Raw genomic sequence first — 16,553 nt, 5'->3', positions numbered from 1 at the left:
GCGGAAACGGTCTGTGGGTGGGTCTGCGAGCTCGGAGCTAGCTGAGGGGGTGGGAAAAAGGCGGGAAGGAGGCGGAGCAATGACGGATTTAGGGCAGAAAAAGGTCTTGGAAGTTTGAAGCTACTGTTATAGGTCGGGGTGCAGTGGCTCAACGGATTGGAGGGAGTCATAGCATGGACTCCCAGCACTTACATGTCCGTCCCCTAAACAGAAGAAACGACACCCCCAGCTCAAGCTACTCAAAGACCCAAACCCTAGCTACTCAACACCTCAGACCCAAAGTTACTCAACACTCTAAATCCAAGCAACTCAAACAATGCCCTGTTTAAATTTTTTATTATTGTTTTGTTCTATACTTGCTGGCATTTAAACATGTTCCTTTTTATTACACACACACACACACACACACACACACACACACACACACACACACACACACACACTTTCAAAGCTGCGCTGGTGGAAGAGATTAGAGAAGAGACACCAACTGAAGTCTGGTAGTTTGTTCTTTATTGAGATGATAGTCTCAAGTAGGTCGAAACTTTCTGAGGCTTTGGGATGGGGCAGAAGTTCAGTGGGAACTGGAGGCAACTTGAGCATTGGCTGCCCATGAAGCCTTCTCAGGTCTGGTTCCAGATTTCTTCTCTGGCTGACCCAGGGCACACACTCAATTCTCCTTCAGGACCTTATCAATCCAGGGCCGGTAATGGGAGATCCGGGTGAAGACTGCAGGGGGTTTGGCATCAAATCGGCCATAGGACACAATGCCTTGAGCCACCCCAGCACACAGAAGAGGGCCCCCCGAGTCTCCCTATGTATTGGGGGTGAGAGAGAAAAAATAGGTCAGGAATGACATTTAATGCTGCCCATCCCGTGGATCTCAGGGGTTCTCTGTCTCCATCTAATGCTCCTTGTTCCCTTTGCTTCCTGTCCCCAGTGGCCTGGAAGAGATAGGGATGACATGGGACCGTGGGAGAAAGAATCACAAGAGGGTCAAGGCTAGGTTCCTCAGTCCCCTGGGCTTACACCTGTCAACTACAGCCCTTCTTCCTATTCATTTCCTTCCAGGAGAAGATGTGGGATCCCTAAAGTGATGTGTGGAGAGGAGTCCCAACCTGAAGATCACCTTATATGCTGACTTGGTCTTCCTGGGGCTGCCCACACACAGCTGGAGATTGTGATTGAAATTGTTGTAGCGTTCGCAGGCCTGGGGGTCCATAAGCCTCTGTTTTACCTCTTGCAGAGTGTTGGAAATGTCCCCATGCAGTGATGTTAGTCCCCAGCCAGTCACCCGGCACATCTTCCCTGGTGGGATGAAGTTGAGCTGAGATGGAAGGGGAAGTGTCCCTACAGCCAGAGTTAGGTTGGCTTTTTCCTTCAGCTGTAAAGGAAATGAGGGGCTGTTTGCACTGGAAATAGGTGGGGAGACAGTGGGAAACTACTGGGGAGGGACAGGGTGGTGGGCTGGGAAAGTTTTAGGGCAAAAGAGATCTGCAGAAGAGGCCCAAGAGAACAGAAAATAGGAAAAACAAAGGGAGAATTGTCACCTTTAGTAGCATGATGTCATTGCGAATAGTGAATTCATTATATTTGGGGTGGATGAACTGCTCTGCGACCTCAATTTTTTGCTGCGTGTCTTCTTTTTTCTTTACATTATGGGCTCCCAAGGTGACTGTTATGGAACTGTTGTGAGGAAGAAAGAAGGACAAAGAGCAACAGGTTGTTTTCTCCTCAGACATGCCCCTTTTTTCAGTTATTACAAGCTCCACCCTTCCTTTCTTGGGTCATTTGTGTCATTTGCTGGTGGTGGGCTCAGGTTTTTGCTCAGAGAAGGACTTTCTCAGAGTGTTGCCATTGGGACTTGAGCAAAGGTTAGGGAAGACCCAGGGAAGGATCTCCCTAGTTCCTGATCCCCAGAGTCCTAGAAAGGCCTAGTAATCTCTAGCAACAGAACAGAAAGAAAGGGGAAGTGTTGGGATCCCTGGTGGAACATGGTTTCTTTTTTTTTTTTTTTTTTTTTTGGTTTTTGGATCACACTTGGTGGTGCTCAGGAGTTACTCCTGGCTCTGCACTCAGAAGTCGCTCCTGGCAGGCTCGAGAGCCATATGGGATGCTGGGATTTAAATTGGGGTCCGTCCTGTGTTGGCTGCATGCAAAGCAAACGCCTTACCGCTGTGCTATCTTCTGGCCTGGAATGTGTTTTCTGCCCCCCTGTAGATGGGCTCATTTCTCTGAGAATTAAACTTAGGCTTGTGTTCTTGCAAAGGGCTCAGAAAACTGGGTGGGACCCTGAAGAATGAATTCCTCATCTTATTGGTTGGGATAGGAACAAGGCTTTGAGAGAGAGTCTTGGTCAGTCTTTGTTTCCTTTGAGAGGGGACCTGAGCTCCCAAGAACAGGTTGGAGCCGGGTCACCTATTCAGTGCAAGACCAGTCACCTTATCCCCAAACCTTACATCACTTGTGAGGGACTTGGACTCATCAAGAGGGGATCACTGGTTGCCAGCTCAGCTGTTTCCATGAGGAGAAGGATGGACTCTATCTCACCTCCCAGCACAGTGTGCAGCTGTCAGCACAAAGTTTCGTCTTATCAGGAAGCCACCACAAGATCCCTCGTAACCCTCAGCAGTGACAATGTGCAGGAAGGCCATGTAAGGGCGGGAATGTGGCCTGCATTCTGTGCCCCCGATGATCTCCCCTAGAAAAGAGGGTTAGGGCCTGCAGTATGAAAGCTGTGCAAGGTGTTTGTTTGCTTGTTTGTTTATTTATTGGTGGTGGTGGTTAGAACACTTAGCAGTGTTCAGGGATAATTTCTGAGCTTATGCTTAGGGATCATTTCTAGCTGGGCTTGGGGGACCATTTGTGGGTCTGGGGATTGAATGTGGGTCAGTCACATACTAAGCAAGCATTCTACATGCTGTAGTATTGCTCTGGCCCTGACTTCATTTCTTTTTTTTTTTTATCACACCCACAGGGTTTTAGGGCTTACTCCTGTCTCTGTGCTAAAGAGTTGTTTCTGGAAGGGCTCAGGGACCATCTGGGATACTAAGGATGAAACCTGGATCAATTGTGTGCAAAAGGCAAGTGCCCTATTCTCTGTACTATAGTTCTGACCTCTGGGAGAGGTTTCTTTAGAAACTTTCACTTCTCCTTTCTCAGATGTCTCTAGTAATTGCTTTCCACCTGAATCCCTCCTCCCAATAAATTCTAATTTACTCCTCCAGGTACAATAGCCAAAATGCCTCAGATGCTATAAACATTGCCTCTCCTGGAGTTCTCCCCATTCCTGGGCCTGTCTCCACCTCCCTCTCAGGCACAACTGTCCCTCCAGGGTCTTTGACCTTCTCACAGCTCATGAACAGGGTCACAGAGGGCTCAATTACTTAAGTATGTGTATTCCCAAAGCTCAGGAGATGGGAGAGCACAGTGCTCTACAGACATCCTCACATACATCTTTATACCCAAGAAGATATGACTCCTTCTTCTGCCTGTTGAGTCTTTCCCAGACTCAGCATGGGATACCATGTTCCTAGCAACTGCCAAGGATATAGAGAAAGTATGGGCATATCTGAATAAAGACTTAAATCTGGCTCTCAAGAAGCATTCCAGGACCCAATTTGAGCATTAACTGTATTCCTACTAAGCTTTGCTTTGGGATAAGAGCCTGCAGTTCATAGAAGGACACCCAGAGACTCACCAGCTTCAGCTTGGGCACACAGGAGAAAGATGAGCAAGGCAAGAGGAAAAGTCTGCATCTTTCCAGTGAGGCTGCCCCTGGCAGGTGAAGCTTCTCTTTTCCAGTCATGAGTTTTATAGCTGCCAGTCAGTGAGGGCAGGGCTAGTAACCACAGGAACTGCATGGTCAGTCCTCTTCTTCTAAACTGGTTATCTTTGTTAGAATTAGAAACTTCCTCAGATTTTCTCTCTGCTTTACTACAGTTGAAATTATAGTCTGAATTCCCTGATGCTTATCTGGGCAGAAGGTGGAATGAACATGTCTCAGGCATTTCTCCAAAGACCTCCATTGGAAGGTCAATGTTCCTTACTCTGAACACTATAGCCAAGTATACTTTTGTCTATGTGTGTATGTATGTAGGGGTGGGTGGGCATTTGGGTCACACCCAATGGTTGTCTGGGGCTACTCCTTGGTTCTGTGCTCATGAATGTCTCTTGGTGTTTCTAGGGACCATATGTGGTGCTGAAGACCAATTAAGAGTTGCTATATGCAAGGCCAGTGCTTAACTCCAGAAGGAGTTTTATGCAGTTTTATGGTTATGGCCACAGTAGAAAATGCATTTTGCAAATGACCCAATGAATTTACATGAGTCCAAATATAAACAAATTAAGCAAAAGTTTCAATGAAGCATATTTATTTTCATGTGTAATGCTCTCCAATAAATTCTATTTCATTTTGTTCATTTCATAATGAAATGTGAGCACATAAGAATAATTACTTGCTTTTTGGGGCCAGAGAGATAGCATGGAGGTAGGGCATTTGCCTTGCGTGCAGAAGGATGATGGTTCGAATCCCGGCATCCCCTTTGGTCCCCCGAGCCTTCTGGGGGTGATTTCTGAGCATAGAGCCAGGAGTAACCCTTGAGCGCTGCCAAAAATAAAGAATGATTACTTGCTTTTTGAAAAGTGCTTATCTGGATCTGTGTTTAGGTCATTGACAGAAAGATCCAAACAGAAAAGATGTGGACAGGGATGTACCCTCTGATATAATTTTATTCCATTACCATAAGAACAGGTGGATTAGCATATTTTGAGAGCCTTTTTATTTATCATTTTGGTCACTTTTTTTCATGTTCTATGGTTCTGTTTTTTTAAAATAAGTAATATCGTTATTTAAACACTGTGATTACAAACATGATTGTAGTTGAGTTTCAGTCATAAAAAGAATACCCCCCTTCACCAGTACAACATTCTCATCACCGTTTCCCCTTTCTCCCTCCTCCATTCCCTTCCTTCCCTAAGTCATTGACATTGTTATTATAGTTCTCAGTGTAGTTATTTCTCTAACTGCACTCACCACTCTGTGGTGAGCTTCATATCGTGAGTTGGTTCTTCTGGACCTAAACTCTGGAAATTATTTCAGTAATGTATTTTATTTTTCTTAAAACTCATAAATGAGTGAGACTATTCTGTCTGTCTGTCTGTCTGTCTGTCTGTCTGTCTCTGACTTGTTTCACTCAGCATAACAGATTCCATGTACATCCATGTGTAGGAAAATTTCATGACTTCATCTTACCCGACGGCATAATATTTCATTGTGAATATGTACCTCTATGCTCAGAAATCACCCCCGGCAGACTCAGGGGAACCATATGGGATGCCGGGATTTGAACCACCATCCTTCTGCAAGCAAGGCAAACACCCTACCTCCATGCTATCTCTCTGGCCCCAAAAAGCAAATAATTATTCTTATGTGCTCACATTTCATTATGAAATGGACAAAATGAAATAGAACTTCTTCTGTTGAAGTGCATCTGGGCTGTTTCCAGATTCTGGCTATTGTAAATAAAGTTGCAATAAATATAGGTGTGAGGAAGGCATTTTTGAATTGTATTTTTGTGTTTTTAGGGTATATCCCTAGGAGTGGTAGAAATGGATCACATGGGAGTTCAATTCATATGGGAGTTCAATTTCCAGTTATTTGAGGAATCCCCCTATTGTTTTCCATAAGGGCTGGACTAGACAGTATTTCCACCAGCAGTGAAAATGAGAGTTCCTTTGTCCCCACATACCTGCCAGCACTGATTGTTCTTGTTCTTTGTGTGTGTGCCAGTATCTGTGGTGTGAGATGGTACCTAATTGTTGATTTGATTTGCATTTCCCTGATGACTAGTGATGTGGAACATTTTTTTCATGTGCCTTTTGGCCATTTCTTTGAGAAACTGTTCATTTCTTCTCCTCATTTTTTGATAGGGTTAGATGTTTTTTTCTTGTAAAGTTTTGTCTGTAACTTGTATATCTTAGATATTAGCCCCTTATCTAATGGATATTGGGTGAATGGCTTCTCTCATTTTGTGGGTGGCTTTTGTATCCTAGACATTATTTCCTTTGAGGTGCAGAAGCTTCTTAGCTTAACATATTCCCATCTGTTTATCTCCACTTCCACTTGTTTGGAGAGTGCTCTTTCTTCCTTGAAGATGCCTTTAGTCTCAATGCCATGGAGTGTTTTACCTATGTGTTGTTCTATATACCTTATGGTTTAGGATCTAATATCATCTGCATTTGACCTTGGTGCATGGTGTTAGATGGAGATCTGTGTTTTTTTTTGCAAGTGGCTTTTGGTCACAATTTTTAGGTACATTATTATTTTCATAACACTGGAGAGTAGGAGGGCTTGTATACAGTTGATAGGGTGCTTGCTTTGCACACAATTGATTTGGATTGGATTCATGGCACCTCGTGTGGTCCTCTGAGTCCCACCCAGAGTGATCCTTGGGCACAGAGCCAGGCGTAAGCCCTGAGTACCTTCTGGATGTGTGCCTCTCCACCAAAGACTGTGAAGTAGGTATTATATTTTAGTCTTATGGCTAAAACTATCAAGGCTTTTTTTCATGAATAAGTTTTCTGGATTCAAACAAAGGACATTTTCTGCTTTGCCATCAAAAAGAAATAGTGTGGGCATTTTAATGATGACAATGACTGTTTAGTCAAATATTGCAGAAGTATTGCATATTATAATATTAGCTGTGGGAGTTATTATTCACTTTAATCTTCAAAGTATTCAGTTGGCTTTACATTTAGATGAGACAAGCTTGAATTCTACTTCTAACATTATGGAAAGTTCTTTAATTCCTCAGCTTTGGTTAGTGCATCCATAAAATAAGAAGAAAGACTTGGAATGGCTTTAAAATAGTTTTGATTTTAGGGGCTGGAGTGATAGCACAGCGGTAGGGCATTTGCCTCGCACACTGCTGATCCGGACAAACCCGGGTTTGCTCCCTGGCATTCCACATGGACACCTGAGCCAGGAGCGATTTCTGAGTGCAGAGTCAGAGCTTAGGAGACTGAGTGCTGATGTGTGTGGCCCAAAAACAAAACAAACAAAAATAATTTTTTTGTTTTAATTTTTGGGAACATCCCTAGCAGTGCTTAATGACACCTCAGGAAACCCTTGGCACTAGTGGTACAATGCTATAATGCTGCTTGGATCTAGAGGTGCTTAAGGATCATAAGGGCTACACCTAGGAATCTCAAGAGGACATCATCTGCTAGGGCAGATAAATGATGTGCTTGTACCTTTGTTATCTCTCTTGCCCCTGGAACAGGTTATGATTATCATTGTTGTTGTTGTTGGAACAGGTTCTTTTGAGAATTAATGTTTTTTTTTTTTTTTTTTTTTTTTTTTTTTTTGGGCCACACCCAGTGACGCTTAGGGGTTACTCCTGACTATGCGCTCAGAAATCGCTCCTGGCTTGGGGGACCATATGGGATGCTGGGGATCAAACCGCAGTCTGTCCAAGGCTAGCGTAGGCAAGTCAGACACCTTACCGCTTGCGCCACTGCTCTGGCCCCTGTATGTAAGATGCCCCATAGCTTATCTTTAAAAAAAAAATACTAGCTCTGGGGGCCGGAGAGATAGCATGGAGGTAGGGTGTTTGCCTTGCATACAGAAGGACGATGGTTCGAATCCCAGCATCCCATATGAACCCCTGAGCCTGCCAGGAGCAATTTCTGAGTGTAGAGTCAGGAGTAACCCCTGAGCATTGCTGGGTGTGACTTCCAAAAAATACTAGCTTTGAGGCCAGAGCAATAGCACAGCTATAGGACATTTGCCTTGCATATGGCTGACCCAGGACGGACCTGGGTTCGATCCCTGGAGTCCCATATGATTCCCTGAGCCAGGAGTGATTTCTGAGCACAGTCAAAAGTAATCCCTGAGTGCCACCGAATGTGGCCTCAAATCCCCCCCAAATATAGCTTTATTCCTTTATGATATTGACTACATTTTTATATATTTTTAAAATAATATCTTTATTGAAGCACCATGATTGCAAATATGTTTGCAGTTGGGTTTCAGTCATAAGAAGAAAATCCCCCTTCACCAACCCCCCTTCACCAGTACAACATTCCCACCACCAGTGGCCCCCATCTCACTCCTTCCCCACCCCTTGCCTGTATTCGAGATAAATATTCTACTTCTCTCATCAACATAGTCATAATAGTAGTTAGTGTAGTTATTTCTTTAACTGCACTCACAACTCTTTGTGGTGAGCTTCATATCCTGAGTTGATCCTTCAAGCCCTCCTCCCTATTGTCTCTGGGCATTATTACAATAATCTCTTTTATTTTTCATAAAACCCATAGATGAATGAGACTATTCTGTGCCTATCTCTCTTCCTCTAATTTTGTTGTTTTTTATGTTTTTTTTTGTTTTGTTTTGTTTTGTTTTGTATTTTGGGTCACACTCAGCAGCGCTCAGGGGTTACTCCTGGCTCCACGCTCAGAAATCGCTCCTGGCAGGCTCAGGGTGACCATATGGGATGCCGGGATTCGAACCAATGACCTTTTACATGAAAGGCAAACGCCTTACCTCCATGCTATCTCTCTGGCCCCTCCTCTGACTTATTTTACTCTGACTTATTTTACTTATTTTACTAGTTTCCATGTCCATCCATTATAGAAAAATCTCATACATTTTATAAATTTTATCCATGTATAGAAAAATTTCATCTCTCAATGACTGCATAATAGTCCATTGTATATATGTACCACAGTTTCTTTAGCCACTCATTATTTGAAGGGCATATGGGTTATTTCCAGATTCTAGCTATTGTAAATAGCATTGTAATAAATGTAGGTGCTCAGAAGTCATTTTTGTATTGTGTTTTTGTGTTCCTAGGGTATATCCCTAGGAGTGGTAGAGCTGGATCATATGGGAGCTCAATTTCTAGCTTTTGGAGGAATCTCCATAATTGTTTTTCATAAAGGTTGGACTAGATACATTCCAACCAGCAGTGAAAGAGAGTTCCTTTCTCCCCACACCCTTGCCAGCACTGTTTGTTCTTGTTCTTTGTGATGTGTGCCAGTCTCTGTGACATGAGATGATACTTCATTGTTGATTTGATCACCATCTCCCTGATGACTAGTGATGTGGAGCATATTTTTTGTAGGCCTTTTGGTCATTTGTATTTCTTTTTTAAGGATGTGTCTGTTCATTTCTTCTCCCCATTTTTAGATGGTATTAGATTTTTTCATGTTAAATTCTGTCAGTACCTTATATACATTTGATATTAGCTACTTATCTAATGAGTATTAAATGAATAATTTCTACCATTCTGTGGGTAGCCTTTTCATCCTAGTCAGTATTTTCTTTGAGGTGCAGAAGTTTCTCACTTAATATAGTCCCATCTGTTTATCTCCACATCCCATTGTTTGGACAGTGCTGTTTCCTCCGTGAAGATACCCTTAATCTCAATGTCATGAAGTGTTTTACCTATGTGTTATTCTATATACCTTATGGTTTCAAGTTTACTATCAAGGTCTTTAATCCATTTGGATTTGTGCATAGTGTTAAATGAAGGCCTGAGTACACTTTTTTGCATGTGGCTGACCAGTTGTGCCAACACCACTCATTGAAGAAGCTTTCCTTACTCCAATTTGCACTTCTTGCCACTTTATCAAAGATTAATTGTTTGTATGTCTGGGGAACATTCTCTGAATAATCAAGTCTACTTCATTGATCTGAGAGGATCTGCTTTTTTTTTTTTAATCAGTACCATGCTGTTATAATGATGATAACTTTGTAATACAATTTAAAGTTGGGAAAAGTGATGCCTCCCATATTCCTTTTCCCAAGGGTTGCTCTAGCTATTCTTGGGTGTTTATTGTTCCAAATGAATTTCAGAAATGTTTGATCCACTTCTTTGAAGAATGTTATGGGTATTCTTAGAGGAAATGCATTAAGTCTGTACAATGCTTTGGGGAATATTGCCATTTTAATTATATTAATCCTACCATTTTTTGAGCAGGGTACGTGTCTCCATTTCCTGTGTTCTCTTTTATTTTTATTAAGTAATTTATTTTTTATTGTGATCAAAATGAATTACAAATATTTCACAGTAATATTTAAGGCATATAGTTATAAAGTAATTTTATTTATTTATTTTTTGTTTTTGGTTTTTGGGTCACAACCAGCAGCACTCAGGGTTTACTCCTGGCTCTATGCTCAGAAATTGCCCCAGCAGGCATAGGGGACCATATGGGATACCGGGATTCAAACTACTGTCTCTCTGCATGAAAGGCAAATGCCTTACCTTCATGCTATCTCTCTGGTCCCAAAGTAATTTATTTATTTAAATATATATATATATATATATATATATGTGTGTGTGTGTGTGTGTGTGTGTGTGTGTGTGTGTGTGTGTGTGTGTGTATGGCACTTCACATCGGTCATTCTCCAGGATAGACCATATGCTGGCACATAAAACACATCTCCATAAAAATCAAGGGGCTAGAATTTATACAGACTTCCTTCTCAGATCACAAAGGAACTGAAATTAGAAGTGAACTACAAAGGGACACAGAGAAAAACTTTAACACTGGGAAATTAAACATCTCACTACTGAACAACCAGTGCGTCAAACATGAAATCAAAGAGGAAATCAAAACATTTGATTTTGGAAACAAAATGCAAAATAAGACACAAATTATCAAATTTACGGAACACAGCAAAAGTGGTAGTAAGATGAAAATTTATAGCTTTGCAATACACATCAGGAAGAAAGAAGGGGCCTACACAAATAGCTTAATGACACAGCTTTTAAAAATAAAAAAATGACCAACAAAAGGAGCCAAAAATAGGCAGACATAAGGAAATAATAAAGCTTAGTGCAGAAATCAATGAAATGGAAATTAAAAAAAAACAATCTGAAAGATCAACGAAAGCAAAAGTCGGTTCTTTGAAAAAATAAACAAGATTGATAAACCACTATTAAAACTCACAAAGAAATGGAGAGAAACTTAATAAATTGTATTATAAATGAAAAGGGTGAGATTACTACAGATACTGCAGAAAATAAAAAGGTAATCAGAGACTACTTTGAGAAACTCTATGCCAAGAAACACAAGAACCTGGAAGAAATGGATAAATTCTTGGACTCCTACAACCTTCCACGGTTAAACCAGGATGATCTACCATATCTAAGCAGACCCATCACTATTGGGGAAATTAAAATTGTAATCAAAAGTTTTCCCAAAAACAAAAGCCCAGGCCCAGATGGATTCACTAACAAATTCTTTTAAACTTTTTTAAAGGAACTACTACCAATCCTTTTTAGGCTCTTTCATGATATTAAAGAAACAGGAATACTCCCAAATAATTTTTATGAAGCTAACATCACCCTGATACCAAATCAGACAGAGATGCTGTCAAAAAAGAAATTTACAGATCAATATCCCTAATGAACGCAGTTGCAAAGATCCTCAACAAAATCTGGCAAATAGGACTCAATGCCTCATCAAGAAGGTCTTACACCACGACCAAATAGGTTTCATTCAGGGGCCAAAGAGATAGCATGGAGGTAAGGCAATTGCCTTGTATGCAGAAGGATGGTGGTTCAAATCCCAGCATCCCATATGGTCCCCCTGAGCCTGCTAGGAGCGATTTCTGAGTGTAGAGCCAGGAGTAACCCCTGAGCACTGCCGGTTGTGACCCCAAAACCAAACCAAACCAAACAAAAAAAAAACCAAATAGATTTCATTCCAGGAATGCAAGAATGGTTTACATACATAAATCAATCAACATAATACATGATATCAACAAAAAGAAACATAAAAAGTACATGATCATATCAATAGATGCAGAGAAATCATTCGATAAGGCCCAACACCCATTCTTGGTAAAACTCTCATCAAGTTGGGAATGGAAGGAACTTTTCTCAATATAGTCAAGGTCATCTACCACAAGCCAATGGCAAATATTCTCAATGGAGATAAACTAAAGCCTTTGCTCTAAAATTTGTTATAAGACAAAGCTGCCCTCTCTTACCACTGCTATTCAGTATAGTGCTAGAAGTTCTTGCAGTAGTGATTAGGCAAGAAAAAGTTATCAAGGGCATTCAGATAGGAAAGGAAGAAGTCAAGTTCTCACTGTTTATATATGACATGATGCTATGTTTAGAAAACCCTAAAGACACTACCAAAAGCTGCCAGAAAAAATAGATTCATATAGCAAAGTGGCAGGCTACAAAATTAACACACAAGAAATGCCTTCTTATACACCAATAATGATTGAAAAAATGAACATTAAAAAAAAAGCAATCCTTGGGGCTGGAGAGATAGCATGGAGGTAGGGCATTTGTCTTACATCCAGAAGGACGGTGGTTTGGATCCCGGCATCCCATATGGTTCCCTGTGCCTGCCAGGGGCAATTTCTTAGCTCAGAGTCAGGAGTAACCCCTGAGCGCTGCTGGGTGTGACTCCCCCCTCCCCCCAAAAAAATCCAAAACAAAAAACGAACAAAAAAAATAAAGCAATACCAAATACCTTGAAGTCAACTTAACTAAAGAGGGGAAAACTACATATAGAAAACTACTATATTTCTTAAAGCCTTGCTTTAAGAAATAAAAGAGGACACAGAAAATGGAGACATGTACCCTGCTCATAGAATGGTAGGATTAATATAATTAAAATGGCAATATTCCCCAAAGCATTGTACAGATTTAATGCATTTACTCTAAGGATACCCATAACATTCTTCAAAGAAGTGGATCAAACACTCCTGAGATTCATTTGGAACAATAAATATTCAAGAATAGCTAGAGCAACCCTTGGGAAAAGGAATATGGGAGACATCAAATTTTCCCGACTTTAAATTGTATTACAAAGCAATAGTCATTAAAACATCATGGTATTGGAATAAAGACAGATCCTCATATCAGTGGAATAGACTAGAGTATTTAGAGAATGCTATCCATATATACAATCAATTAATCTTTGATAAAGCGGCAAGAAATGCAAAATGGAGTAAGGAAAGCCTTTTCAACAAGTGATGTTGGGACAACTGGTCAGCTACTTGCAAAAAAACGAACTCAGACCTTCAGCTAACACCATGCACCAAAGACCTTGATATCAGGCCTGAAACCATAAGGTATATAAAACAACAGGTATGTAAAACACTCCAGAACATTGAAAGTAAAGGCATCTTCAAGGAAGAAACAGCACTCTCCAAACAAGTTGAAGCAGAGACACACAAATAGGACTAAATTAAGCTGAGAAGGAAATAATGCCTAGGATGCAAAAGCCACCCACAAAATGGTAGAAGCTACTCACCCAATACCCATCAGATAAGGGGATAATATCTAAGATATACAAGTTACTGACAGAAATGAACAAGAAAAAAACACCTAATCCCATCTGAAAATGGGAAGAAGAAATGAACAGACACTTTGTCGAAGAAGACATACAAATGGCCAAAAGACACATTAAAAAAATGCTCCACATCACTAGTCATCAGGGAGATGCAAGCAAAACAACAATGAGGTACCATCTCATGCCACAGAGATTGGCACACATCACAAAGAACAAGAAAAATCAGTGTGGATGACACTGTTGAGATCTCCCACTATTGTGTCGCTATTGATGTCGTCTTTCAGATTTGTTAACAATTGTATTAAATATTTTGCTGATCCCTCATTGGGTGTGCATATGTTTAGGAGTGTTATTTCTTCCTGTTGTACATACCCCTTGATTATTATGAAATGTCCATATTTGTCCCTTATAACTTTTCTAAGTCTAAAGTTTGTGTTATCTGATATTAATATGGTCACTTCAGCTTTTCTAAGGGAGTTGCTTGTTTGGATGATTTTCCTCCAACCTTTTACTTTGAGTCTATGGTTGTTTTGACTATTCAGATGTGTTTCTTGTAGGCAGCAGAATGTTGGATTCAGCTTTTTAATCCATTTTGCTACTCTGTGTCACTTAACTGGTGTATTTATTCCATTAATGTTGAGAGAGATAATTGTCTTGGAATTTATTGTCATCTTTGTGTAACAGCTTGGTGTATCTTTTGGTCTGTCTTGTCTTAAAGTAGACCTTTCAGTTTTTCATTTAAGGCTGGTTTTAAGTCTGTAAAGTTTCTGAGCTGTTGTTTATCTGTGAAGCTATGTATACTTCCTTTAAACCTGAAAGTGTGCAGTATTCTAGGGGAAGCATTTATTTTGTTAAGTTTTGTCACTATATCCCATAGCTGCTTACTGGCATTGAGGTTTTATTGTAACAGGTCTGCTGCAAATCTTGAGGATGCTCCTTTGAATGTAATTTCCCTTTTTTGATCTTGCTGATTTCAGTATTCTATACCACTCGGTGGGATTTGTCATGGTGACTAAGATGTGTCTTGGGCTGCTTTTCTTCGAGTCTCTTTTAGCTGGTACTCTTTGGGCATGCAGGATTTGGTTGCATGCAGTATTTAGTTCTGGGATTTTCTTTGCTGATGCCCTTGACTGTTGATTTTTCCTGGGGATTTTCTTCCTGGGTCTCTGGGACTCCAATGATTCTTATATTGTTTCTGTTGAGTTTATCAAAGACTTCTATTTTCATCTGTTTACATTCATTGAGTACTTTTTCCATTGTCTGATCATTTGCTTTAAGGATTTTTCCAATCTCTTCTGTTGTGTGAAGTTGTTATACATCTCATCTTCCAGCTCACTGATTCAGTCCTCAGCTGCTGTTACTCTATTGGAGAAGCTTTCCATTGAGGTTTTCATTTCGTCTATTGAGTTTTTTAGACCTGTTATTTCAGTTTGGAGTTTTCTGATTTCTATCTTCATATCATCTTGATTCTTATTTGTCATCCATTCAGCTCAATCAGTCTATGCGTTCTTTGTGTTCTATGAATATCCTCCATATTTCTTCTCTAAACTTCTTATCTAGAGGCTAAGTAGATGGTTGGCACTTTTCGGGTCATCAGAGCTGCCATCTTCATTCTCTATGCCTGGTGTTGGCCTGCATTGTTTCTGTTTCCCCATTGTCACACTTGTGTGTGGTTTTTTTTCTACATGTGATGGTGCGGTTCATTGGCTAGAAGATGCGATTGGACGCAAAGTGAAGCAGAGTGACCAGGCTCCTTTGGCTCCATCCTCCTTAGGTTCTAGTTCACCTTCGATCATGCAGCTTCCTCAGACATTTCTGGGCATGATTGGTCTCAAAATCCACAGCCAATGGTCAGGCTGCAGCTCTTTGCAATGGCGTTCGGAAGCAATCTTGACATCTTTCTAATGCAGATTGAAGTTCACTCTGTGCTTTCCTTTATAAAAGCTCTACATAATCTATAATTGATGATTCTGGGTAATCAAGTTTTTCTAAAGTCTAATTTATTTACTTTTTTTTGCCACACCCGGTAGTGCTCAGAGGTTACTCCTGGCTCAATTCTCAGAAATTGCTCCTGGCTCGGGGACCGTATGGGATGTCGAACCCAAGTCCATCCTGGGTCAGTCACATGCAAGACAAATGCCCTAACACTGTGCTACCACTCCGGCCCTAATATATTTACTTTTGCGTGCCTCTTTCCCCCTGGCACTGACAATGCTCTAGGGTTACTCCTGGCTCAGCAGTCAAGAATCACTACTGGTGGTGCTCAGGGGACCATATGGGATGCCAGTGCTTGAACTCATGTTGGTTGTGTGCAAGGCAAGTGCCCTACATGAAGTATTATCACTGTGGTATGTAAACTCCCATTTTAGGAGAAAATATGCTTAGAATGCTTTGCCTTATGAGTCACCCAGTGATGCTCAAGGGTAATTTCTGGCACTGCATTTGGAAACCATTACCTTTTAATGCATGGGGGAACCATATGGGATGCTGGGATTGAACCTTGATTAGCTGCATGCAAGGCAAATGTCCTACTCACTGCACTATTGCTCTGATCCACTTTGAAATATTTATGAGCTTGTCTATTTTTTTTTCTGGGTCAGCTTCAGGAGAGATTGGTGAGGTTGCAACTGTGGTTTCTATTCCAGGTTTCTATTCCACATGATGCTTGTTTAATTTGTGTTAGTTAAAGGAAGTTCCGTAATTTAAGATTTAAGTGCTGTTTCTTAGTCTCCAAGAATGTTTTCCATAGGTTAAGCTTTCAGGGTACTCAGCGCCTGAAATGGGAGCGACTTGCTTTTACATTGTCTAAAGATGACTTAATAATCTCCTGGAACTAAAAAAAAAACCTCCTTTTATGGTGAAATATTATGGCTGCCCCGATTTTTATTATAACACAGTGATTTACCAAGTTATTTATAATACAGTCATTTCAGGCATTACATATTCTAACACCGATTTACCACCAGTGTGACCTTCCCTTTACCAGTGTCCTTAATCTCCCACCCACTACTATAGCCTGCCTCCATGCAGGAAGAAACAAATTCATATTGCTTGTTACAACACAAAGGAAAATAAAATTATAAAGTATTAGATTAACACAGTTTAATTTGGAATTTTTTTGTTTGTTTGTTTTTGGGCCACACCCAGCAGTGCTCAGGGGTTACTCCTGGCTGTCTGCTCAGAAATAGCTCCTGGCAGGCACGGGGGACCATATGGGACACTGAGATTCG

At 40.8% G+C, this 16,553-nt stretch overlaps 1 protein-coding gene across 1 annotated transcript; it reads right to left on the bottom strand.

The window, feature by feature from the left end:
• Window positions 1-488: 488 nt before the first annotated feature.
• CMA1 (chymase 1) lies at window positions 489-3,755 on the bottom strand. The gene is made up of 5 exons (XM_049768211.1): window positions 3,698-3,755; window positions 2,548-2,698; window positions 1,548-1,683; window positions 1,127-1,381; window positions 489-811 (listed from the first exon to the last, which is right to left on the bottom strand). Exons 1-5 carry the CDS (start codon window positions 3,753-3,755, stop codon window positions 668-670), a joined length of 744 nt encoding a protein of 247 aa, XP_049624168.1. The 3' UTR covers window positions 489-667.
• Window positions 3,756-16,553: the final 12,798 nt, after the last annotated feature.

Source organism: Suncus etruscus, chromosome 2 (genome assembly GCF_024139225.1).
Source record: "Suncus etruscus isolate mSunEtr1 chromosome 2, mSunEtr1.pri.cur, whole genome shotgun sequence".
Lineage (NCBI taxonomy): Eukaryota > Metazoa > Chordata > Mammalia > Eulipotyphla > Soricidae > Suncus > Suncus etruscus.
The sequence above is the reverse complement of the archived record's forward strand: the minus strand, read 5'-3'. Positions and strand labels throughout refer to the sequence as shown.